The sequence below is a fragment of the Anguilla anguilla genome, chromosome 1 (assembly GCF_013347855.1).
Source record: "Anguilla anguilla isolate fAngAng1 chromosome 1, fAngAng1.pri, whole genome shotgun sequence".
Taxonomy (NCBI): domain Eukaryota; kingdom Metazoa; phylum Chordata; class Actinopteri; order Anguilliformes; family Anguillidae; genus Anguilla; species Anguilla anguilla.
The window spans coordinates 15,502,330-15,529,197 of NC_049201.1; the positions used below are offsets into that span (position 1 = coordinate 15,502,330).

The following is a 26,868-nucleotide window of genomic DNA, read 5'->3' on the forward strand; positions in this document are numbered from 1 at the left end:
AAAATAGCTTTTTTTCTGTATAAAAATGGAAATTGTTTAGCCACGGGTGGTTTCTAGAGGGCTACAGTTTATACCGATTTATTCTGCCTCTGCTTAGGATGGTGAAAGTGTTGTTAATAGCTTATTATCTTCCCTTAAAATCACGTGGAAATGAAATATAGCTCTCAAGGCTGAAGACCCTCATTCCAAAATGTTTCTCATGAAAAAGGCAGACTGGCCCTACAGCCTGGGCATTGCAGGTTTGGGCACTGGTGATGTCATCAGTTGACTATGATTCCATCAGGGGTAGGGTGGGTTAAAGCCCAGGTAACCATATACCAATGCACTACTTCCTCCCAACCAGGCACCGGATACTGACAAGCTGCCAGTTGGTCATTGATGAGAAATGTCTCATCGAATTGACACTAGCTCTCCTCTCGTTGAGAAGTGACTCCTGGGTGAGGAATGCATTCAAGGTGTACAGCACATTTATGACACAGAACGCACAACTGGTAATCCCCAATTGGGGAGAAAAAAGGGGGAGAAGTTGTATCAAAGAGTAGCAGTCGTCCCACAGCGGCTGTGTGAAGCTGTAACAACAGGTGGCTGGCAGTTGGCTCAGTCCACACAAGGGATTAATACGAACGGCCCTAAAATGTAATCTCCCCGAGGCAGGGTGGCATGACAGCTTTATACCTGGATCCAGTAAACACATTTGCTTTAAGACTTGCCCTGCGGGTCTGGTGTCTCCGGGCCAGTGTGAAAGGCTCCATTACAGACCACCTGAAGCTCACTGAATTTCTCTCGCCCTGCACATCGCAATCCATCCGGCGAGCGTCACTGCGCAGACACGTTCACTGACAGCGCCTTAACCAGCTCCCAGAGGCCCAGTCAATCATCCCTTTCAGGGCTCCAGGTGGGATGCGCGAACACGTCTGCGCAGCGCTTTGTCTGCCTGAGGGCTGAAGGGATTATGGAGATGAATTGACTCTGATAAAAGTGAACGATGTCGAGCAGTAGCGGAGGGGGCGGGGCTGAGACATTATCCCAGGCAGGGTTAAGTGGCATCGGTCCCTCGTTCACCTAACTGCCCACATTAGCAGAGAAGAAACTGAAACAATGAAAACCAGCACACCCCTCGACTCTGGAGACCCAGGGCTAGCTACAGCAGGTAGCAGATACAGGGCTGGGGTCTGGAATCGGTGTTTAACACGATGATCCCAAAAACTACACTTGTGAGAGAACAGAACACCAGGTGCCCATGGTTAAAGGCGATTTGCTTACGCAGATTCAGGTGCTGCGCGAGCGCGTCGAGTGATTTAGCAGCAGCTGCTGGATGGAACCCCCCCCAGGGTTTCCATAGTTCCTCATCAGCCGCACATCTCCAGATACATTACTCCCGTCCTTCCCGAGAGCTGGCCAAATGACGGGCCACGAAGCCGTCCCAGAATGCAATGCAGTCTGGGAAGGGCCAGGCAGAGACAGAGGATTAGCGCGGGATCAGGGGGTAGCGACAGGAGGGGCGCACTGAAACTGAATGCATTTGATGTCGGAGAACAGAGGAGCAGCTCTCCCTGGCAGTGCTGGATATAAATAGGATTCCTCCCGACCGTCAGACATTAAAGAGCTCCATGCTGACAGACAGAAGCAAACGAACCCCGCCTGCGAGCCACACACAAAGTGTGTATTAAAAAGTATCAGAGAATGAAGTTACACCCAGAGACACCCGACAATAAAATTACTGTTAAGGCCATGGCCATGTAGTCTGATTGACAGGCTTTCAGATCTGTTGACTGACTGATGAATAGAATTTGGCATTAGAAAATAAGAAGAAAAAGAGGAAAAAGCAAAAAATGAAAAATAAAACCAAATAAAATACTATGTAATCTTTAGTACATTTAAGTTGTAGTCTGTTAACGGGCAATCTTTGCCACAACTATACACACATTTAAGAGCTACACAGTTGTACAATATAGTTTCAGCGCTCCCTGCTGTTCTTGGTTGAGGTAATTCTTCAGTGTGTTCCTGCAGAATGGCAGACGTTAAGACGATATCCTGGATTTATCACCAGACAATCATCAGTGAGCATAAACCAAGAAGGCAGGAGTGTTCAGTTACAGTACACAAAAGACTCAAAATGCTCAAAATAATCACATAAACAAAATCCATCATATTTTCTATTTATTTCATCTTAGCCCAGTTGGTTCATTTTAATTATAAAAAGGTCACAAAAATTGTGGATGTTTCTTTTCTGTACTTCTGAACTGATACAAAAACACCATAAGTATGTATGTATGCACATATAAGTGTTTATATATATTGTATACATACGTATATACTATAATTATATATATATAACATCTCCAAGTAAACATTCAGGTGGAAGCTGACAGCACAATAAAATTGTCAGGTAAGAGAAGTATCAGGGTGGCACTATTTCTCATTTAGAGCACAATGAGGGAGAGAAGAGAGCACAACGCAGGACATAAAGCAGTGTACAGGGCTGCCTTTCCCCCTCAGACTACAGGCTGGGGTCACTTCCCCAACTTCCTGGCACCACCTCCACCGGGACAGGCTACAGGCGCGCACGCCCGTACGGCCCGTATAAGGGAATGTGTAGCCACCAGTCTCCACAGCAGCGCCCCCTGCAGGCGAAGGCAGCCACTTTAGCGTCTCGAACTTTCACACCTACGCGTTGCTGAACCTCGCTTTTCGCCTCTATGACGGAGTTAATCTCCTTGTTCCTCTGGCCCTGGCTCACACGCTATCTTTCTCATACAGTATGTACATAAATATAAGCCGGTCATTTTCATAAAATGATTTTTCATCCATCCGGTGAAAGAAAGCAGGAACAGAAAGAGAGCCTCACAGTGAACACTGGGAAATGAAACTGGGAGTTTGGTTTTTGTGGCTGTTCTGATGTTTCGCTCACAGCCAGGCAGCTGCACCGGGACGCCAGAAACCAGCAGATCCCGGCACGGACGCAGCGGGGGGGGGGGGGGGGGTGTTTACACTTGTACACTTGGTCCTTGAAAAAAATAATTATCAAAACAACATGGGAGGCATTTCATATAAAGGCCCATTTCTCAGGGGATTTCTCAAGTGAATAGATTATTAGTATTGCATGATTTGAATAATAATATCGCTAACAGTTTCTAGTACTTGTACGAGGATTGCTTGAAAACACACAGAGCCCCCAAAGTGTTAACTTCAGTTAAAGAGGGGACACGGACGCAGTAAGTAATATGGTAAGCGTAAGTGGATGGCATAATGCCGGGGGTCTGGCACCCCAAAATGCTGGAATTCTGCTCGGAAAAACACGAAAAGGAATGTGATCTTCTTTTGCTGCCCTGTAAAAGCTACTGATGTTCGCTTTCCATAAAACCCAAAAAAAAGAAGAAATATAGTAACATCCGGAAGTTCTTCGGAAGGCTTAGAGGCTACGTGCTTTAGTCCAGTGCCGCAGGTCTGCCGGTGGGAAGACTGGCATTAGGGCATGTTTCCAAGGAGACACATGGCAAGTGAACATTCTAAAATACAGGGTATTCACACCTACACCAAGAAGCAGCTGCTCTGACACCATCCCAGCATGCCTTGCCAACACACGATCCACAAGAGCTAAAGTCCCATTCTCCAAGCATTCTCCAAGCAGCAATCTACCCTTCCCACAGCCAAGCGAGAAACCCCCCGAGGTCACAGATCTGTTGAAAGTTAGACAACACCGTCCCGTCTGGACAGCAAGCGCGTTCAAGTCGCCGATTTCAGCATCCGCGTGTACAATAGCAAGATCACAACTACGGCACTGGGGAGGATCAACATGTACGATGCACCGTGAATGGGACAGCAGTGGAGAAGCAGGGAGACAGAGAGAGAGAGAGAGAACAGGAGAAAAGTAGAGAAGGTGGCAGTGCGATGCGTGAAACAAGAGGTCCGGTGTCCTTCTGCTTTCTGACCCGAGCGCAGCTCGGCACACGCCCCTCCCTTAGCGAATGTGTCTTTGTTCTGGCCGTTTACACTGGAGTGTTGCCCCCCCCCTTCCCCCCACCCCGACCCTCTCAGTGGGATCACTGACCCACGCGAGCGGACACTGCCAATCAGGGGCCCACCTGTGAGCGTATGTGCGTGTGCGAGTGCGTGTGAGTGAGGGTCAGTGTTCTAGGGCATCGTTTCGCTATTCTGACGTGGTTAGCCTACACAACTCGTACACTCACGTGGACCTCATTATATGATTTCATTTTGATAAAATACAAAAATAATACAAATCATAACAAAGCGTCAATAAAGTTGAGTTCCCAAAGTCCACATTACAGTACTGTAAGTCTTATTATACTGGAAAAAACAGAGAGAAAATCCAAAAGCTCATTATCATCATGAACACCACCATCATAGGAAAGGTTTGTTTTGATTATAGATATATTATTATCATCATTATCATCTTTTTTTTGTTCGGGGAGGGAGGGGGGGGGGGGGTAAAAGGCAGTCACTGGGAGGAGGCCTTGGTGGCTATCGTAGACACACAGTGTTGCTGGAAGTTTGGGGAAACGGCCGAGTTGCAGCCAAGTCTCTGATGGGGGCTCTTTTTGCTCCCGTCACCCTCCACGATCCAAGGGCTGGGATCCTTTCCCAGCATGCCACAGCAGCCCGTGGGCGTGGTGCAGCCGGGATCCCCGCCAGCCGGCACCACGGTGCTGGGAGTCTGTTCAGCCGCACTGCCCTTCTGTGGCCCGGAGGGGGCGCTCTCGGGCACCTGGGCCTGCAGCACACTTATGATGTGGTTCAAAAGGTCATTGAAGAACTCTGGAACACCCTCGTAGCCTGGAGACAGAAGGGGGGGAGGGGGCACATTCTTCAAGTGTTAAAATGGACAAGATAACGTGAACTAAAACAGCCAAATCGGCAAATCCTGTTTTACATCATTCTTTTTTTTTAAATGTAATTTTTTTAAAAAAGGGGTAGACACTAGGTCTTTCAATAACTCATTATTGCGGTTAATCTCATACATTGTGTCCACATTGATGTTCACAGTAATGCTTCACATTTAGCTTGCTGCTGTGTCTAAGACCATTATGGATTGCCAGTCTGTCTCTCTGTCACCCATTTGTCCAAATACCTCTCTCCTTTTTCTTTATGTAATCTCTAGGTGAATGGCATGCGTTCCATGCACATAGTTTTACATCATTCTGATGATTACCTATCACTCAAATCTATCTATACAAGGTTAGCATTCCCCTCAGATCTTCCTCAGCTCAAAATGCTTATGACTTCACAGTAAAATGGCTGTTCAGCGCAAATGAAATACTGTTATGGCGTGTGGTATACAGCAGCAAAAGATAAAGTCGCTGCCTTGTTTCTCTCTCCCATGTGATAAGGCCTATTTTCTGGCCATACCCACAGCGCAATACAGCCACCTAGGGGAGAGCGTGCAGTTTCACTGCGAAGGGAAGCATGACACAACCTCACACTTTGAGATAAGATCGCCACGGCTCTGCGCGCCAAGTGCTGACGGAACGAAAGAGCGAACACTCAGACCGGTTCCATGTTCTCGTGCGGTTTTCGACCGCGGTTTCCCCCCTCCTGCAGCAGGCCCCCGCAGCGGAGCGCGCACCTGGGAATGCATTGATGTCGATGACGGCGTGCTGGCCGCTCTGGTTGTTGATGATGACGTCGATGCCGAACAGGGACACGCCGAGCGCCTGTCGCAGGGACCTGGAGAGCTCCCGGATGACATCATCATTTGGCGGCTGAGACACCCCTTCCACGTTCTCCCTCTGTGGCAAAAACACCAGCCTCACGCGTGTCAATACAAAGACTTTAACTCACCGGAAAAACTGGCAGACACAGGCACAAACCCACAAACTGCATGTGACAAATATCAATACAGTCATATCACACACCATGGTTAAAGTGAGCTCACAGCGGTTCATACTTAAACACTCTGAAATTACATTAACCCTAAACAAAGCTTACATGAACATTAGTGAGGGAACTCAAAAACAACGAACAAAGAGAAAGAATGTAACGCAACCAAAGTGACTTACAGAGGTCAGGTCTGAGGAAGACTCAGGCTTGGAAACATTGTGGCTGTTGAAGAAAATGGCTTTTCTATCTGAAAGAGAGAAAAAAAAAACAGGAATTAGTCTTCCCCCAGCTAACCAACACTTGGGTTTTACCACACAACTTCCTCCAGGATAATTGTGTGCAGTTCTCTAAAACCACCACTAAGCGGCAACAAAGACTGCAGTCTAAGCAGAGAAAGTTCAAACTACCTCCGTGGAGAAACTTCACTTGTTAAGGAAAAGGACACCTCAGCACAAGTTATAATGGCTTTCACTTTAATCTTGAGGCTTCAAAGGACAGATTAAAATATAAACTAACTTACGGGACTACTGACACTATTTAGACACAACATTAATGAAGAATGGGAAATGCAGACATTTTCTTTCATTTATTTATAATTTAGCATTTCTATATTTCATAAAAGTCCTCGTGAAAATTTTATGGAATGAATATTCGCTTCATCACTGACAGTTTCTGAGCTATTTGATAGGCTGTAGGTTCCACTGACCTTTGAAGATAACACTTTTACTTTCTATGACCCCCAAAACCAGCACCCTTCCTCACCAGAGTTCACCTCAGCAGGAGGAAATCTAAATCCCAATTTAGAGACAGGGGTATTCTAATAAGTCACGAGCACACAGCCCAGTGAAGTGACAGCGAGTGACAGCCAACGCTCAGGGATACTGCTGCAGGTATGATTGATCTTTTAGCGCTATTTTGCCACACACCCCGGAGGAGCACGTGGCAAAATATCAAAATCACTCACAAGTCTATAAAAGCCTGCCTTGTGTATAGCATGGAGATACAGGATACCACACCACATAAAATTTGGCAAAAATATTGTGTAACCCGAGCAATCTTATAACATGTGTAGGTGTGACAAACAGCCAATGTGACCATAAAACAGACTGTCACTGATTAGACGGGGGAATTCCTTGCTGTGCATCAACAATCTTCAGAGGAGCACGTTGCGGCCACCCCTCAGACACAGGGGCCCCGTTTTGTGGCCGGAGGATCAGGAGGGGGCGTGTGGGCTTTAAAAGCCACAGAGTGAAAGAGCAGCATCACCCCCCCCCCCCCTGCTGGGGTCACACAGAGAGCCTCAGCACCACCTCTGCCAGACACCACGCTCTCTTTCCTAGCACTGTAAAGGAACACCACACACACAGCCCCGCCCCGCACTGCGCCTCCACAGTGGACACGACGGGGCCTGTTGGCGGAGCGCGGCCCGGCGGCGGGGTCAGGCGTGTTGCGGCGGGAAAGCCGCCGCGGGGCCCCGAGCGCTCGGAGCAGCGACGATGACCTCACGACACGGACGCTTTGCATGCCGCCAGCTAGAAAACCCCGCTCAGGCCAAACTCGTTTCCATAGCAGCTCGTACTGCAGCGGAGGGGAGTCTCACACTGCAGGCACAGCCAAGGCAAGCAGCAGCCATCAAACTAAATACTGACGTATTCAACTTTGCAACACAAAACGATGGCTATGCAAAGCGCATCCTGGTAAAATGGGCATGTAAAACCACTGACGATTATTAAACGCAGGGTTAATTCAGGACATGTTGTTTAAAAAATGGGGGGCCTCTTACTTAATACACAGGAAATTAAAGTGCATGTAGTGTGTGATCATGGTAAATGCTAATCAGCAGGTCAGAAATACACATGTGCAAAGAGAAAGAGAGAGAGACAGAGACAGAGAAAAAGAGAGAGAGACAGCAAGAGACAAAGAGACAGAAAGAGAGGGAGAGAGACAAAGAGAGAGAGAGAGACAGAAAGCGAGAGAGAGAAAGAGAGAGACTGAGAGAGAGAGAGAGAGAGAGAGGCTCTATTGGTGAACTGAGAGGGGCCCCACCAGCCGGTCCAGCGGGGAAGTTCTTGAGCGAGGGCCGCTCCACCACGGTGTAGGACTCTCCCACCACAAAGACCTTGTACAGCACGGCGTTGTGGTTGATGAAGCTCTGGATCACACAGGGTGGTGTGATGTCCTTGAGGTCCTCCTCACTGAAGATAATGGCCATCTGAGAAAAGATTCAGTTCATCCCATCTCATACCACGCTTGGCTAACTCAGTTCAGCGCAACACGGACAAGTCCAATCCTGCGCATTGACAAAAGCAGGGTAGGCATACCTGTGTAAATAGACATTCTAGAAAAGCACAGGATGGAACTGTTCTGGCAAGTGTGTAACCGCTGGCTGTCATATTTCAAAAAGTCAATATCAGGGGAAGCGGCTACTTCCAATATTTCAGTACGCATATCAGCTAAAATGCATGACATTTTCATTTCAACATCTTTAAATGAGGACAGTCTTGTTTGGTAAGCACACAGGAACAAACAGCAACCAAATAGTGACTGTCTGCCTGCGCCAGCCTGCGTAAGAGCTGTAGTGCTCAGGTGCGATGACTGCGCAGCTCAGCTGAAACACTGCAGAGAGGGGAGAGGTGGCAGGCAGCACACCTTTCCGTACACAGAATGCTGCAGCGGCTTTGAATTAGTGAAGTGACCAATCAACCGGGCACTCCAAGAAACAGAACAAACTCGTTTACCCTCACGCACTTCCAAGAACTTAATCTTGAGATTTCCTGGGTAACCTTTCATTAAGAACAACTACAAACATTGGATACTATTTCATTCCATGTAGTATTTTAACCAAGGTGGTTGCACAAATTGTATAACACGTGACCACCGTTACACTGTGGTGACATCGAGCCTATCGACTGCGATCCAAAAACCTGGCTGGGGCTACACCACGTGACCCCGTGTGTGGGTGGCTCAATGCAGAGGCATTAGGCCATATCACCAAGGTGGCCCACCATCACTCCAGTCAGAGGTCGCAGTACGCCACTACGTTAAACATTAAACAGAGGGACATAAACTCTATATAATAGCTGTGAGATGCTGCCTCAGGCAAAGCCTCACCACTTGCTGGCACTGGTACCACGCAATCTGTTTTCTCTTCACCGATTTCCTCATTCATTAGCGACACATTTATCTTGTAAGTCCCCAAAAGTCAATACATGGCTAAACAGTTAAAAAAAGAAGAAAAAAAAAGTTGATTCGCCAATACACCTGATATTTGCTCAGATACTAAAAAAATCCTCTCAAATATGGCCCTTGGCCAACGTTCTGAGAGTACAAAAGAATTACCATAATGTTCCCATGGCAACGACAGACAGCCCGCATGATCCGCACCAGAGTTCCTCTACGAGTCACTAACCATGTGATGCCTGTGCCAGTGATGTATTACTGTGACACCGTTAAACGACAACAATCAGACAACAATGGTGCAGAGGCTGCCAAGAGAGCTAGACAGTGATGCGAGACTTCTCACAGATAAAGACCCCCTCTCCTGTTTCTTTTTTCCCCGACACCCATCCTGTTAGTTCCTTGGTAGTGACTAAGCTTCCAGAAACCTTTGGGTTTACGGTAAACGGCCACACCGCTACGGCGGGATGGAATCAGTTTGGGATTGGAGAGGGACGGAGGTGGCGCTTCATCCACACGCCGCGGGCTCAGCCGAGGCCCTCTTACCAGCCCAAATTCCCCCCGGAGGACAGCGCCTGACTGCAGGCGTCCACTGTGGGGCACGCGCACAGCCAGGGAACGAAGAGGCCGTGCGGCTCACACCTCTCACGTTCCTCTCTCGCAGTCGAGCAGGTTTTGTTTGTTAACGAGAAGAGGGAAGGTCTTGGCCAATTTCCTCTCCGAGTACAGTGCGTACATCGCTCATCGCCCGGAGGCCAGAGTCAACACCGCTTCTGCGGAGACTCGAGTGAACTCAAGGACAGGGGTGAAAAGCTCTTAAGTACCTGATAACCTGCTAGACATTGTTTGCCGGACATGCTAATGCACACACACACACACACACACACACACACACAGCCGTAGCCCAAGTTCACATCCTGTCATGCTCCCTTACCTCGTGGGAGTTGGTTCCATGTGCTACTCGTGTTTTGCAAACTGTGGAGGAGGAGGAGAAACAGAGCAGCGTGAGAATGCAGGAGAGGCCGTACTTCCTCCACCGGGGGAGCAGCTGACTGTTAGACAAGGCCTCGCAGGGAGGAAGGACATGACGGAACCACACTACGGCGGACCCATTACCACATGCACGTATGAGCTTCATTATCGCTAGCAATAAGCCTTCCCTTCATTTATAATTCAAGGCTCGTTTCAGAGAGCGCCTGAAACAAACGTGCACACAAAGTACATGCAAAAGGTGACCCTGGTCATCGACAGCAGTGCGTGCACTCTGTGTATGCACAGCGCTTCCCTTAATCACGGTACCCTGACCCTCGCCCAAAGCCCAGAACGTTCCAGAAAGGAAGTTCCTCAGCAGTCAAATGACTCCAGTTGCTTCCTTTTCTCCCGCGGTTGTGTACAGATTGCACCCCCCCAAACGCTGACTCAGCTCGAGCTGAACAGAAAGCACCTGCAGCCCCAGCAGCACCGGAGGGGGGGCGTACTCACTGAAGGGGAATGTGAGTCCGTGCTCCTCGATCTGCTCCAGTGTGTCCGGACCGCACTCGCTGTTCAGGACCAGGAAGGGCGGGGAACAGATCCTGTCATCTACAGGGAGGGAATGAGAGACAGAGAATCAGACTCACATTAACAAGCTCCCCTACCCTCTAGGTGCTCTTGCCGACACATACTACAAGCAGGCAACCCTCAGTTGTTTCCTTCCAAAAAAAAAAGAACAAATGAGAACCAACATTCATATATTTTGAATCTTGTAAAAAAAAAGGTTTTGCTTGCAAAGATTTTGACATGTTGTGACCTAACTTAGTTAAATTAAAACAGAATGCATATAGAGGATTTTACAAAAATTTGTACCGACAATATTCTTCACAACACCAGCCTAAAACACCCACAAAACTAAGCTTAGAGTGACAGGAGAGAGGGCAACTTTCGAGGTGGCATACAGGAAGAAACCTTGGGAAGAACCAGACTCAAACCAGGCTTCAGAATGTCTAATAAACGACGACATTTTGATTTTAACTTGAACATACTAAACTTTATAATAAATTACCATTATTTACCATATTATTAGCTAAGCCATTGCTAACCTACCAACAAATACAAGATCTTTCCACACATCAAGCAATCAAGTATTTTAACAGCGTCTGCTCCAGCAGATCGTTTGTAGAGCAAAGTGTACCTTTCCAGCTGCGCCATTTACACTGGTGCTGTCAAAATGCTATCTTAATCCAATATACTTTCCAAAAAAACAATAGTCAGGAGGTGATCCTGAAATTCCTCAGCCAGTCACTGCTGGTGGTACCACTTAAATATTTGTTCAAGGCTTGTTTTGAAAGCCAGACATTGGCTTTAATGTCATGGATACTGTCCAGAGAAATAAAAATCAATACGTGTAAATCAGTAGCGAGAGAAATTCTCTAACCGTGAAGTAATCCAGAAGTCGCTTCCAGAAGATATTTTTTTTATTTTTTTGCACGGCTAACCGAGAACAGACGCGCGTCGCCTGACACACTCCATTTCACCAGGCCGCGCTCCCGCGAACACGCCAACTGCTCGAGCCGCAGCCTCTATTAGTCATTTGTTATGGAAACTTGCGCTTCGCGAAAACACTGCTGAAATGCACCGATGCCTTCCCCACAGAATGGCTCTGGCATGGGCTGCGAGCATTAGCGCTGTGGGTCTTCTGGAGCGCTGCTCAGAGCAGGGCCCGGTCCTCACTATGAGAAGGGAAGGACTTCTTCTTGCAGATCAGAGGTGTTAAGAAACACCTCCAGTTTATCCATCACTTCCCAGCGGTATCAGATCTCACAGTTTCTACTCATAACAGCCGACTCCACGCGTCAGCCAAACACCAGAGCAGCGGGAGAAAGATGCAGGCAGCAGACCGGCAGAAAGACGACGGAAATGTAGGCGAGTCCAAATAAGGCCTGCGTAACCAGACAACAAGAACAGTGGAAAACAGAGAACCAAAAGTGACTCTGCACAACGACAGAAAGAACTGCCTGAAGATAAACTGGCGGATAACACAAACCACATTGACGAGTAATGCTGAATTGACTTCACATGGCTATCGATATCTGCCTTGCTTTCACTCAGTCACAGCAACATGCACAGACACATGCGCACGCACTTGCACGTGGCTTGCATGCACACGCACAGGCACACACAGACGGACACACACATACACACACAGGGACGGACACACAGACACACGCACACACACTTGCACGTGCCATGCATGCACACGCACAGGCACACACAGACAGAACCACACATACACACACAGACAGAGACACAAAGACACAGATAGACAGACAGAGAGACAGACACACACACAGATGTGAACCGAGTTTAACGATGCCACACTTGGGCCCACAACAAAGCTAACAAACACAGGTAAGAGCCAAGGCCCGAGGGAAGCTTATAGTCGTGTAGGTCTGAATGAAACGGGAGAAGGTTCGACACACAGCCCTGAGCAACAAATAAAATGAGCAGGTACACGCTAGCAGGTGCACGCTAGCAGGTACACGCTAGCAGACGCACGCTAGCAGGCACACGCTAGACACACATTACAGGGAGCAAGGTCACTGTTCTGCCCCGTTCAGCCCTGCTTGTTACATCTCACAGACCGGGTCACATTCGGATGTTACTGTCTCCCGTCCCTCTCAGCCCCCACAACAAACAACGGCCTCTCAGAGACAGGAGCGACCAAAACGCTGACCTAAGCCAGACACGCTGATAAACATAGGGCCTGACGAACGCTACCTGGAGGGCAGGGTCTGGAACAGCGAATGAATGAGGGGCCAGCTTTAGCTCTTGCTAACGTACCACGAAAGGTTGGCTGGCTGGGGACAAGTGTGATAGTGGGAAGGCACTGGGCGCCCACAAATGGATGTCACTTCCTGCGAGATAGAGCCTGAGCAGCTTCCTGTTTTTTCAAAACCAAGGGCAAGTGTTGCATCTCCGGAGATCTTTAATAACCCTGTTTTTAAAAGCGCTCGTGGCTTCTTATCATAGCCTGGCTGATTCTCGGAGTCCATTTGTTTTTAATCAAATAGACAGCCGCTAATTCATCTTAAACAAATAGAGAAACTAAATTCTTAGAAGCATAAAATACGTGATGAGAATGAATGAGCGTGAGGTTAGAGGAACGCAGAACGTCTGTACTTAAGGAGATAAAAAAAAAAAAAACTGACACATTCCCTACAGAGCCATGGGAGCAAGTAAGTACAGCTGATTACGTTTAAATAAGAAGTGTTAATCCTAGGAAACGTGTTTGCACTGCACACACTGCTCTCCACTCAAACAGAAGGCAAATAAGTTTGGATTAAGCAGAGTGCGTCTTCTGAGAACTTTGAAGTCATGGATAAGGCCGGGGACAGCTTTACAACAGGGGTTTATTACATGCAACCCTCAGATCAAACACGATCCTTCGTGTCTCCACAGACAAAAACTTGTTTTCGTGACTGAACATTGACCTCTCTCCGTCTGACAATGCTTCCGAAAACAAGTCTTCTGCCCTGACTTTTTCAAGCTAGGAATGGGCTTAAAAACACAGTTCTAACAATGGCGCCAGGGCTGGTTGCTTCGAAATGAGGGGCCTGAAAACTCTGTTTATCACTGTACAAACGTGGCTCTGCGGGGCAGAATTCACATACAGTGAGCTCTCTAATGTTTGGGACAAAGACATATTTTCTCAATTAGGCTCTGGATTCCTAGATTTGTAATCAAACAATTCACATGTGTGTAAAGTGCACATTCTCAGCTTTTATTTAAGGGTATTTTTATACACTTTGGTTTTACCATTTCAGCACTTTCTATACATTGTCCCGCATTTCAGGCCACCATAATGTTTAAGACACCATAAAGGCCTAATTAATGTTATGTAAATTATGTAAATTAAGGTAGTAGCATTTAGTTCTTCGTTGCATATCCTTTGCATTCAATGACTGTTTGAAGTCTGTAACGCACAGACATCACCAGGTGCTGAGTATCTTCTCTGGTGATATGCTCTGCCAGGCTGGTACTGCAAAAATACTCAACTCTTGTATGTTTCAGGGGCTTTTTGCCTTAAGTTCTCTCTTCAGCATCTGAAACGCTCAAATGTTCAATTGGATTCAGATCGAGTGACTGACTTGGACAGTCAAGAATTTTCCAGTTTTTGGCCTTGAAGAACAAATTTGTTGCTTTAGTAGTGTTTGGGATCACTGTTTTCCTGGAGGATGAAGCACCGCCCACTGAGTTTGGAGGCATTTGTTTGAACTTGTGAAGTGTACAGAAGCACCTTATCTGCTCAATTAATTGCTGCTATCAGAAGTGGATCATCAATGAAGACTATTGAGCCAGTAGCAATGGCAGCCATATTTGCCTAAAACCATAACACCCCCACCACCAAGTTTCTCAGATTACTATTATTCTCAGATTAGATCAAAATTAAAAAAGACTAAAAACTGAAAGCTCTCTTATACCTGCACTAAGGAGGCAACTGAACACAACTGACTCATCAGAAACAACCGTGAAGCCATTTGCTGTAAAGAAGATCATGGTGCCCTGAAATGGGGGGGCCATGTGTAAAAAGTGCTTCAATTTCTACACGGTGAAACCAAAATGTATAAAAATATCCTTTAATAAAAGCTGAGAACGTGCACTTTATCCATGTGTGAGTTGTTACACATCTAAAATTGTGGAGTGCAGAGCCAAATCAAGGACAAATACATCCCAAACATTATGGAGCTCTGTGTAACTGTTGAGTTCAGTGCTACAAAAAGACATGAAGGTACTGAGAACATGACATATCACCCAGAGAGTCACAACAAGCATTCCCACGCGAGAGTCGAGAGGTCGGGTCTTTTTAAACCTTAAATCTACTATGTCTGCACAAGAAGTCCTTTGTCATCTACAGAACCATTTCCTTCAGAAGAACAAAGACTTCTCTCCCAACCTCTGAGTTCATTTTCATTCAGAATAGATTTTTTTTGGGCCTGTTTAAAAATGTCAGCTTGAATATGTTCCGTTGCTGCTGCCACTTGCCTAATAAGGCTGCACAACCCAGAGGTCTGTGCCAACTGTGGGAAGCACTCTCTCGCTATAGCCCGTTTCTCATGCCACAATACAAGCTATTCCCCTGAGGGGAAAGCAAATGAATAAATAGCCTGAAAAAATACACTAAAACAGTCCTACCTTCTCTTAAATTTAATAGGGCAGGTCTTACGAGTCAAATTTGATTTGTTCTTGGGGAATACCTTGCACTGTTTATGTACCCACAGAGACCAAGCGCTGGAATTCTCCTGAAGGAACAGAATTAAACCTGAAGGTGAGGAATGGGCACTTTTAAGTTTCGGCTGAAGTATAAAAATTATTGAATATTCCTGAATATCACAAGTGAGTATGCAATGAGTAAAACCCACAAAGCACATGTGGGTTCTACATGTGGTTCACTGTGAAATTGGTGGCAGCCAAAGCATCATTAAAAAAAAGAGTGTCACAATTGCAAAATGTACTAAACATAATTCGACACACAATTACCAACCCCATTCTAGTATTATGCCTAGTTATTTTTCAATACTTATCAAACTTCCATTTTTTTGGTAGGTGTCTGCAGATGGATCCAATAAACTCATGTTCTTGCCACAGTGCAATAAATTCTTCTGTTTCCATCCAGCATGTATTTTTTGGCATGGTGCTCGCATCTTTTGCCATGGTACCTTCTCCTTTCTGCTTCTCACTGTGCTTCTGCAACAAAGGGCTACACAGCAAGAAAACAGCTGTTCCTTGTTGGAACACTAGGGTACTGCTAATGGTAATTTTCCATTGGCAGTTTGCAGCATCTCATGCTTTGTAAAACCCGATACTGTTCAGGATTCCAGCATGCTACAAATGAATTTGCCTCTTGTGAGTACTTGCACAAGAAATTCTCAATTCTCAAAAATAAAAGAGCTGTTACGCTAAATTCCACCAAACTGAGAACTTTCAGGGAACTTGTAATAACTATTAAAAGGGCAAATTATAACTATAAAGCTTGTTGCTACAAGCCTCGAGTAAATGTTTACTTATGATATCAGTGACTGAATAGCAGACAAAGTCTGTCTCTGGGAGATAGAGCAGGAGAAGTAGAAGCTAAAATAAAGTGCTTCTGAATAACCGGGAAGCAACGAAGAGGCCAAATACAATGACTCTCCACTGCTGGGAATCACAATGGCCTGTTTTGAAATAAGGTTCCGAGAAATTTCCCCCTCATGCTGGGGACACGGTTCAATTACTATTGTAATTATATTTACTGTTATTTACAGAAGGGCCATTCCTTAGGCCAATGCCAAGCACTTCAAGATCCATCTCCTTGCTTAAAAGCAAGCTGAAACACTGAGACAATGAAGGATAACTCCGGAACAGTTCCGAGGAATTTTCTGTAAAGTGGATGCAAAAAGGAAGGCCCGTCGTGTGGAAAAGATGCCGGTGATGTGCCTGGCGGACCACTGAACTCCTCCCCGGAGGATCAATCTCTCAGAGGAACACTGTCTAAACAGTCCCTGGCCTCACAGACCCAGCGGAGCCAGTGCAGGGGTTTATGGGAAGCTCACACGCACACGGCATCCACTAGCCCCTGACCTCACTGCTGTCACTGCACAGGAATCAAGGGAAAGGAATCCAATAAACAAGAGAGAGAACACCCACCACAGGGTCAGCCTGCAGGAACTTACACTCACGGAAAAAGAGCACCTTACTCATACAGGCCAGAGACCTCTTTTATCTTGGTGCTTTAATGCAGTTTTGTGAGACAACCTTAACTCACGGAGATATGAATCTTCTTAATTTCCAAGGACGGAAGCATTTTAGGAAGCCATCTCACAATGCTACAAGTTCTGTACAGCAGAAAGTATGCCTACTGCACTAGCTTACAGCAGGTAACAAACTGGGGTGAGCCAGAGGAAGTGTGTTAGCCTACACGCTACATCAAACTGCCAGGACCCATTGCGTTCAACCATCAGCCTTGCATTAGAGTAGCACACAGATCCATCACATCCCCCACACTACTGGACTCAACCAATCTCTGCGATGTCATCTCTGGGCTCTGCCCGAAGACCTACTGACAATGGAGAAACCGGGAGCTTTATTATTTATGAACAGCTCTGCTCACAACTGCCCAGACATAGCATCTCCGTGGGTTTGCGAGAGCTCTTTGTAACCCTGGCCCAGACACCCACTGGGGATTTGCAGGGGAAGATGGGATCAGGCCCCTCTTTGCTCATTTCCTATAAGGACTTGAAGAGGAGACGTTTGTCACTGTCAGTAGAGACTTCCAGGGGTCCTGCAAGAGCAGGGCTCTTTAAAGGCAAAATCCCATCGAGCTGTGACCTTCAGCCTTTTGTGTCTGTGACTAGAAAATCAACTACAGAAACAGTGATGTCCTGATTCTCTCCCTCACTCATTCACTTATCCACTCACTCACTAACTGAAAACCAATAAGCATATTATTTACCACAAGATGGCCACCATTGAGCAGTGTTCTTTCCAAACCCCTGCTGAGGGATCTGGCATGTCTGTCCTTCAGCTACACAGAACTGTCACAAGTGGAAACGTCAGATGAGCTCTCCCAAGGCTGCAGGACAGTAGGGGAGCTGGTGGATACTTCAGAGTTTCTGCAAACACACTGGGTAAGGAGGAAAACAACTCCTTCCTACAATATCCCAATCATCAAGAAGGCTTCCACTAAGCTGTCAGGTTGACTAGATGTCCTTGTGAGGTATCAGTTCTTTTCTGGTCCGTCCCAACACATGCAGCTAATAGCAACAGAGGCTTTGGTAAAAGGAGCAAAGGTTGTGTTGAAATTCACTTCCGATTTAAAACAGCCAAAAGCATTATTTACAAAATAATATGACCTTTGGCTTCGCAAGCAAACACAGCTCAACTCTCCATATTTTTTCTTATTTATATTGAGACAGTAAGCCTAAAAATGATATACAGCTGTAGTAGTGTGAAACTTTAAAGCTGAAAAAAGAACGTGCCAGCTGATGATTAAAAAAAAACATCTGTAGCTGGATAACCACATGCAATATCTGTCAGCACTGATTCTGATTATTAGTGAGGTCGGGCACCGATTGGGTGATTAGGCCTGGCTCGCAGTTGGCTTTCCAACTGATCCAAAAGGTGTTGGATGGAGTTTAGTTCCGGGCTCTTTGCAGGCAAGTCAAGTTCTTCCACTCTGTTCTTGACAAAACCATTTCTATATGGACCTTGCTGTGTGCCCCCGGGCACTGTCATGCCGAAAAAGGAAAGGGCCTTCCCAGAACTGTTGGGGAAGCACAGGATCGTCTAGAATGTGACTAAGCTGTAGCATTAATATTTGCCTTCAAGGGGCCCAGCCCAAACCATAAAAAACTGTCCTAGACCAAGAGGTGTCCAGATACTTTTGGTCATGTAGTATATGTATAGTGCAGTTTGTACTTAACTACACTAGTCTAATCACACCCGTGCTAGAGTGTGCAGTGTTCAAAATTAAAACCCCATTTCTGTTGCCAATGCTCATATATCTGTTAAGGTCTTGTCCTGAGTCATCAGTCGTCAGTACAGCCCGATCTTTAATATACTGGACCTTTGTTTTTGGTTGATGGTATCAACAACCAGATGTTATTGTTCGTCATGTTTAAACAACTGGAGGTAGACCTTGAATTTATGTGTGTAATTCCTTGTCCCTCTCATATACGACACTTTATATAAACCAATTAAAGTAATTTCTCTTAAGGTCTGTTTTTAAAATTCCACAAACAGTCCTTTATTTATGCAAGGTGATACTGACAATGAAGGTTACGGAATGGCTATCAAGATGCACTTCACCATTTAAAGCCTGACTCCAGGTGCCCTTGATGTAAATACGTAGAACAGGGACTTACATATAAACAGAGCAAGGAAAATTCCAGAGACATACTGTAAGTAAATTGTTTGGCCATGCTCTGCTTTATAAGGGACATGCAATACCAGGTTAAATAACACTTAAGAAGGCCAACGATGGGGCAATGAATAACAGGGATGGAACTATCTCAGCCAAAAGGCTGGTTTTTATTACAGGACCCTATTGTGCCTTTGGAAGGGGACGATGATCACACAGCATACTAGCTGCCTTACGTAGAAAGGCTAACGCTAGTGTCCTGTGAATTCAGCCAATCCACATTTTGCCTTAAGATTTGCTTTTGGTTTGCAAAAATCTCCATGTTTTCACTGAATGCAAACTTACTTCAAACACTTGTTACTCATTACGTGGCTAGATTGGCAAATATCTTCCCAGGTAAGTGCATGAAAAAAACAACTGGTATATCCATTGCACAAACTGAACTACATACCAAAAGCTGTTTGCCATGACCCCAGCACTATTACGGTGACAACCCAACTCCATGCACAGACAACTTCATTTGGACCCTGAAAACATATCAGGGAATGATTATACGCTGAAATCGCAAAGGAACATGGCGGATAATGATTCCCTTTCCCTCAACTCAGACTTAATCCACTACTTCAGCCAGGCATCATAATGCTAATACAGGCCTGCACCAGTCTGACCCGATGGGTCGCAGAAGCAGCAAAGGGTAGCAGGGACACAGGGCCAGCCAAATGGATAATCTTCTCACCGCCTTGTCATGCACACTCAGCATGACCCAAGGTCCTGTTGAGGGCAGGGCTCTACGCTAACATTTTTTCCAAGAAGCACATGTGCTCCTATGTTGAAAAGTTTAGGAGCACACCCAATTAGTAGAAGTGCTCCTAAATTATATTTTGACTCAGCACACATCAATTTTCAGGACCAAATGGGTCACATGACCTAAAAATGGGAGCATTGTAGAGTTCTGGTCATTGCTCTGACATTGCAGAACCATTATCTGAGCTAAAATGTGATAGAAAAACTGCGATAACATTTTTTCCAAAACTAGATGTTGCCACAAGATGAACTCTCAACAAAAATGCCCCACTTCCTCTCTGAGGACTACTCACAGGTACAGCTGTACTGCTCAACAACAGGAAGTCACTCTAGCCTTCACGATTATGTCCGTTTCCTTCACCTTTCCCATACCTTCGCCTTTCTTCACAGTTCTGTTTACATAGCCTTCAAAGTCCTTATCTATAGCCTTGAATGTTTTATCAGCAGTATTAGCCTTTCTCTTTCTGCAGTTCTCTGTCTGTTCCCTCATCGTTGTGTCTCGGTCCCTCTTTCCACTTGTGCCTCAGTTCTTTTCATAGTTCCATCTCTGTAGCCATCACAGTCTGGTCTATGTTTCCTCATCATTCCAGCTCTGCTGCCATCACTGTCCTGTCTCCGCAGTCTTCATCATACCGTTGCCTTGGCAGCGGTCTCAGGATTCCGTGGGCTGGACCGATAAAGAGGAGGAAGTGGCCGTGCCAGAGCATTTCTGCTCATGGGTCCAGAGGCAATGCATTTTAAAATGGCAGAACTTCCTTCACAGCAAAATACAGCTTCAGCTGTGGGAACTAAAACCTTGTGGCAATGTGGACTTCATCATCATTCATTACAGAATTGTGTAAATCTTTGAATAAATGAACGTTCATGGTTTCCTTCACACAGGTATGAGTGGTGAGGTCGCAACAGGAGGTTTTCAAACGAATACACAAAAAACGGTCAGTTAGTCTTCAAAGGTAACAAAATTCTCCATGAGGATCAAACAGAACCTCCTCTGGGCATGTTTTAAATGGTAACAAACTTCAGATGAATAAGCACTTCATAATCTGAACAAACCGAGGGAGAATAATTTAAAAACAGGGAAGCCGTTGTAGCCGACACTCGTCCCCTCCATCATGTGTCCTTTTCTGACTGCTGCCAGTGAATGAGAAGCAGGGCTGAGCGATAAATGTGAATTGCACAGACACAGCTACAGCTTTGAGATTTCATTACATAACAATCATGCTTGTTTAAAGAAGGGAGGAAAAAAAAAAAAAAACATTTTCCAAGCTCTATTTTTAAAGCACTGACGTCAGGCTCCAACATGTCTCAGAAACCCTTCTGGCTCAAGATTAGGAAAAAAATATAAAAATAAATAAAAACTGTAATCTCCAGAAAGTCAGCCACTGATTTTCCTCAATGATAATGAACCCTGGATGATGTCTTGGCTTATATCCACATTAATGCTCTGAACAACATCCTCTGTGAAATGCACGTTTTGGGAGCTAAGCGGTTTATAAGAGGGAGCTTTGAGGAATGTCTGATTTTGATGTCAGTTTGTGTTCAGTTTTTTCAGGTCTGGAGGGGACCGAGGATGACGTTATGATGTTGACCATTTTGAAATACATCAGATCTTTCCCTGAGCTCAGAAGGAAGGATACTGCCTGGGTGAGTGATTCTTCAGCTACAAAAATCTAGTCAATAACCACATACTCAAACATTATTTTGGAAAGAGGAAAGTTGATGAAGGGTTTCAGAAAGCAGTGATTGCTGAAGGATGGCTCATTTGGTTAAGGCACCATGCTGTGGTAAACGGATATGTGTTTATCGTTATATAGCAACCCTTGCTGGTTGATCAGGCACGTGTAGATGCGACAGCTGCGTATGGAGGTTCCTCCTCTGACTCCACTCTGTGTGAGCTCCGCTATAGCCTGTGGTGTGAAAAAAAGCAGCTGGCGACCCCACGTGTTTCGTAGGAGCTGCGGTTGCAGACTATTGGCCATTCCGTATCGAGGTGACGACTGGAGATGCCCACGCTCATTAGCTACATTCTAAAATGAGTGCCCTGCGCTCCATCCAGCATCCTCTGCTGCTGTTGCTAATATCCATAACTCCGGTTGCCAGGCAAGCGGCCCACTGAGAGAACACTCACTGTCTTGGTATTTTAAACAAAGATTTCTCTCACAACAGCGGCTGCAACTAAATGCAAACGCTCACCTCTGAGTTCATCACAGCTGTGCGGTACGTACGCTAGCGTGACGGCCCAGGACATTACATTACATTACATTACAGGCCTTCAGCAGAGCGACTTACAAATTGCATCCATTTATACAGCTGGATACATACTGAAGAAATGCAGGTTAAGTACCTTTCTCAAGGGTACAATGGCAGTGCCCTACCCAGCAATCGAACCTGTGACCTATAGGTTACAAGTTTGTTCCTTACCCATTATACTACACTGCCGCCCAACTGTAGCAAACTCATTAAACGGAGGGGCTGCGGGCAAACAGAGGGCAGCAGGCCTCACTGATGGCCTTGATGGGCTGTTTATTCAGAACGGGAGTTGGGCTTCAGGAGGCAGCACAATGAAATAATTCCAGTCCTACAGCAGCGTCTCCCTCAAAAACATCCTCTGCGTCGGGGCGTTCCAGCGGCCGCCGACCCTGCCCGCGTCCGTCCGCGGCGCGGCGCAGGATAACCGCACGGCTCGGCGCTGTTCCCGCGTTTCCGCTCTAAAGCCCGCAAAGCCTCCGGCGTCCGCAGCGAGGAAGCCCTGGCCTCCGAGACCCCGGAGGAACAAAGGACTGCAGAGAGGCAGAAAACGAAAACGAAAGCCCGGCAGTCTCACCGGGACAAAAGGGTGCGGGGTGTGAGGCAGGAAGCCGGCTTTCATCGCCCGTATCCTGCGGCCCCAGCTCTCCCGGTAAAGACCTTGACCGACTGACTCACTGACACGGCCTGCGGTCGACCGCTGTGCTGGTTATCGCCGTCAGCGGCAAAGGAAGAAAAATAACCTGGAGCCCCAACACCAGACTGCGTCCTGCCCACAGAACCATTGAGTCAACTTCCACCTTCAGTCAGAACTGGGAAACTAACACGTTCTCATACATCTAAGAATAAAATGACTGCTATTCCTGCTTTTCAAAAAGTATCCATTTTGGACAAAAGGATTAAAAAAATGTTATTTACTATGCCTCACTTCATTTTCAAGAATCAAGTGTCAGTCATTTGTCTCTTTGAGACAACAATCACAGGAGTCTTATGTAACAAAATTTTACCTCTAAATATCTTCAAACGTAGAAAATAGCACTTGAAGGAACACAAGTAATGACTGCTGGAGTGGGGCCACCGGAAGTCAGGACTACAGATGGACAACCGCTTTCACAAGCAGGTCTCCACCACAAGCCAATGAGGAACTCGCCTCCAACACCCCTTCAAAGACTGTGTGTGGGCAGCATGAGCAAACCTCATCAAACGCCACAAATTCACCAAGACAGCATCTTTCTGGAGGCCCTGCTGACTCTCGGTCACGGTCCATATAAGGAGATAGCCTCTCTCACTCTCCATTGACTTGCTGTGTACCTGTGAAGCTTTGTCTTCCTCGATGCCAGACATTACTATGCAGAGTGCACGTTGCAAGACAAAATATTGGCTGAGCGGCGGCAGTCAATCTATTGTCAATCTGCTCTCTCAGACCCGGCATCAATCGTTTGCCATCACGTGGACGGGGGCGGGGCCGATGGATACCTTGCATGCAGTCCTCTATCCTGTGGATCAGCTGGTAGGACTTGCAGCGGTCCAGCAGGGTCCGAATGGCAGGGAGAGGGTCCAGCACAATGGTCTCGGGGTGGGACTCAATGTAGTCCTGCAACGATGCAAAAACCGAAGGTAAAAAAACAATTAAAATCCATAACACCTAACGATACATCAGTTGACTTTTTTTTTTTTTTTTTTTAAAGAGCAGCTGTTGGTTGGTGGATGTGGGTTCGCTAAGAAAAGGATGGGGGGGCAGGGGATAAGGAGCAAAAACGAACCCAACAGGGATGGGGAGCACATAGCGTCATTAAACACAGAAAGCCATGCTGCTTAAACAGGGTTTAATCTGACTCCCACCAACTGTCCAAAAGAAAAAGAAAAGTCTTACAGCTTGGCCTATCCATTTAACTAAAATCAAAACATTAAACAGTACCGAGGGACAAAAAACAGAGCAATGCATTTCAGAACAAATTTGTGATTTGAGGTTATTCACTCAGCACACACAATTCTGTGAGCTGCAAGTGTGTGCATTTAGAAGAGCATCTGCAGAACGCGCAGATTTGATAGGTTATTCCGGGATGGCTGCTGCGTTCTGTGGCAGTGACATGCCTGGGAAACAGCACGGGGAGAGCTGCGCTGTTTACAGAGGACAGCGAGCACAGATGACAGGGCTCCCGCATGGATCCGCTGACCGCGTGATGGAGGCGTGAACCCTGGTGATCCCCAGAGCGCCCACGCTGCCCTGCGGCGGCACGCGGACGCTGCCAGTGGCTCCGCCCACCCCCTCCCCTCCCCTCCCCCTCCCCCTCCCCCTCCCCCACCCCCTTTCCGCCGGACATCGCCGAGCGCTCTTGCCACGCCCGCTCACCGGCCCGCTGATGTGACGTCACTCCAGCAGAGCGTCCGCCTGTCGGGCTGGCGTGAGCCGCTCCGATTTATATAACCACTCCGGCCGGTTCTCTCTCTCTCTCTCTCTCCGCCTCTCTCCCGCTCCCTCTCCCTCCCTCTCTCTCCCGCTCTCTCTCCCGCTCTCCCTCTCTCCCGCTACCTCTCTCCCACTCCCTCCATCCCGCTCCATATATCCGATGCAGACACATATGAAAGAACCGGCCACACGCAGAAGCGTAGCGACGCACACTCCATGATAATGAGCTGCGGTTCTGAGCTCAGTCAGATACGCGCCCCTGTGCTCACGCCCCCTCTCGCTGTCAGCGTCCGTCAGCGCCCAGGCCTCCCCAGCCCTCCCCCGGGCCCTGCCGGCGGGGATCCAGCAGCGCTGCCCTTACGCGAGACGCGCTCCTGCCGAAAAAAAACAATAACCTGCGCGGAGATAAATCAGCTCATCTCACAGCTCTGCTGAACGGGGCTGGCTCTGCCCTTTGGTTTGATGCCTTCAGGGCAGTCAGGTGACTGGGAGGGTCCCCCGTCCCTCTCTCCAGTCTCAAACGCGTGCAGCATGTTCAAGTGCAGGGGCTTTAATGCGCAGGATAGCGTGTGCACGTTCCAGGCCTGGGGAATGATACGCATGTATGTGCCTGTCCCCAATATTTCAAAAAGGAATTTCAGATATTATCTATGAATAGTTCTTTAATTGAATACACTTCATTGTCATACTGCAAGTTGATTTTCTTCACATAACTCGAAGTTATGCTGTCAGATTCACACAATTGGATACTTTGACAGACCAAACATACCAAAAACAACTATGAATGCGTTTGAACAATTCATTACAACAAACTTGAAATGAATGAATAAATTCAGTTTAACCATTTACATTACCATTAATCCATCCATTGATCTACCAATGTCATCATTTAGTTTATTTCACAATTGGTTGGGCTAGAATAGAAGACAGAATAGAACCAATTACAGTAGTTGGTTTGAAAAAGATACTCAAAGTAATATGTATTTAGATATTAACATAACAGAAAGTCTGGTCTTGGTCAAAGAGCAGTATCCGATTAGACATTTGTCGGAATTGCATCTTTTTCTTATACGACAGTCACAGGAAGCGGAAGAGCACACAAAACCCAGCTGTTATTTTCAGTTTATAATTTCTCACAGCGAAGTGAGAAAAACCTCAGAGAGAGAGAGAGAGAGAGAGAGCGGCACAGCTGTTTTAAGACAACCTTAAAAAAGACTTCCATCTAATACAGGGGGGAGCGGAGGTAATAAAGGCAGTGGCTGTAGCCAGGCCCAAGCACATGCCCAGAAGCAGTGGGGGCTCTGAGGGAAAGACAGCGATTGCCTGCTATCTACTCAAATCACAGTAGAGGGAGCGAAAGAAGACCGTAATTTCCTTCTTCCTCCCCTCTATCTGCTCTTGGTACGTATGATTAGCAGCCTCTCTCTTTGGACGAGAGATGCATGAAGGTTCGTTCCAAAGAGAAATGCAGCTGCCCTACATTGCAATGCGGTGCTTACCCACAGCGACTCACCGTGAGAGGGAACATAAGCGGGTTTTGTGAGGAACAGTGCCAGACCTGGCTGGAAACCACACAGGCGAGTGCAACGTCAGTGAAGCACTAAATGTAAGATGATTTACACCAATGCAGAACTATAAGGCATGGTGCGAATAAGGCACCATAACACATATAATACGTAATAACTATTATAAAGGTCCTGCCTTGATTTGAGAGGACCGATATAATAATATAATTATTATATATAATGCATAATTATTAGATAGGTCCTCCCTCGATTAGCACAACTAACAGCTAATTGAACAATGCAGCTGTGAAGGTAATCTACTCAGCTTCTCAATCAGCTGATTAGTAAACACCACTGTCATGGTGATAAAAACATCACTGCTATGGAAACAGACCAGGGCCCAGTTTCACAACGCAGGATTACTGAGTTAGCAGGGCAACTCTATTGAGTAAAACCCAGAACCATCCCAAATCTGGAACATGGACTGAAGAAAAATCTCTGTATCTCATTTTCATTAATCTAAACTGCTGCCCAGATGAACATTTTGGCAACACCAGGCCTGTCCCAAGACTGTGATGACAGTTAGCATGATAACAGCAGGACCCGTGGATCCATCCAGAGACAGACATTCCGCTGTCCGGTTGATTCAGCTGTGCTCATATTGGGTTCAGCTGTTTTCTGCTGCAGGAGAACATTCCACCTCACAGGAAAAACTGAAAAGCAACCGTGCTTCCCACTCAGATACTCAAACACTTTGTGCTGATTCACTGTGGGATTCTGGGTAGAGAGCAATAAGACTCCTGCTTCTCACTGTCCTGCTCCTTATTCAAACCCCAAGCCTGTCCTCATGCTTACATGTTGAATGGCAGGGTCTTGCACAGACAGCACACATACTGGGAGGGAGAGTACATAGTTACATAACACGTTAATGTGCATAAACAATGCAGCAGGCTTAATAACAATGACATCACTTCTCCACATTTTTGACACCATTTTATATACAATATAGTTGG

At 46.5% G+C, this 26,868-nt stretch overlaps 1 protein-coding gene across 1 annotated transcript in view; it reads right to left on the minus strand.

The window, feature by feature from the left end:
- Window positions 1–2,143: 2,143 nt before the first annotated feature.
- Window positions 2,144–26,868, minus strand: part of LOC118231456 (inositol-tetrakisphosphate 1-kinase-like) — a 53,153-nt gene continuing 28,428 nt past the window's right edge. The window contains exons 5-11 of the mRNA XM_035425265.1: window positions 23,417–23,534; window positions 10,498–10,596; window positions 9,950–9,990; window positions 7,885–8,050; window positions 6,018–6,085; window positions 5,585–5,747; window positions 2,144–4,794 (exon numbers count right to left, since the gene is read on the minus strand). Of these exons, the coding sequence (XP_035281156.1) occupies window positions 4,460–4,794; window positions 5,585–5,747; window positions 6,018–6,085; window positions 7,885–8,050; window positions 9,950–9,990; window positions 10,498–10,596; window positions 23,417–23,534 (990 nt within the window). The 3' untranslated portion in view covers window positions 2,144–4,459. The remainder of the gene's footprint in view (window positions 4,795–5,584; window positions 5,748–6,017; window positions 6,086–7,884; window positions 8,051–9,949; window positions 9,991–10,497; window positions 10,597–23,416; window positions 23,535–26,868) is intronic.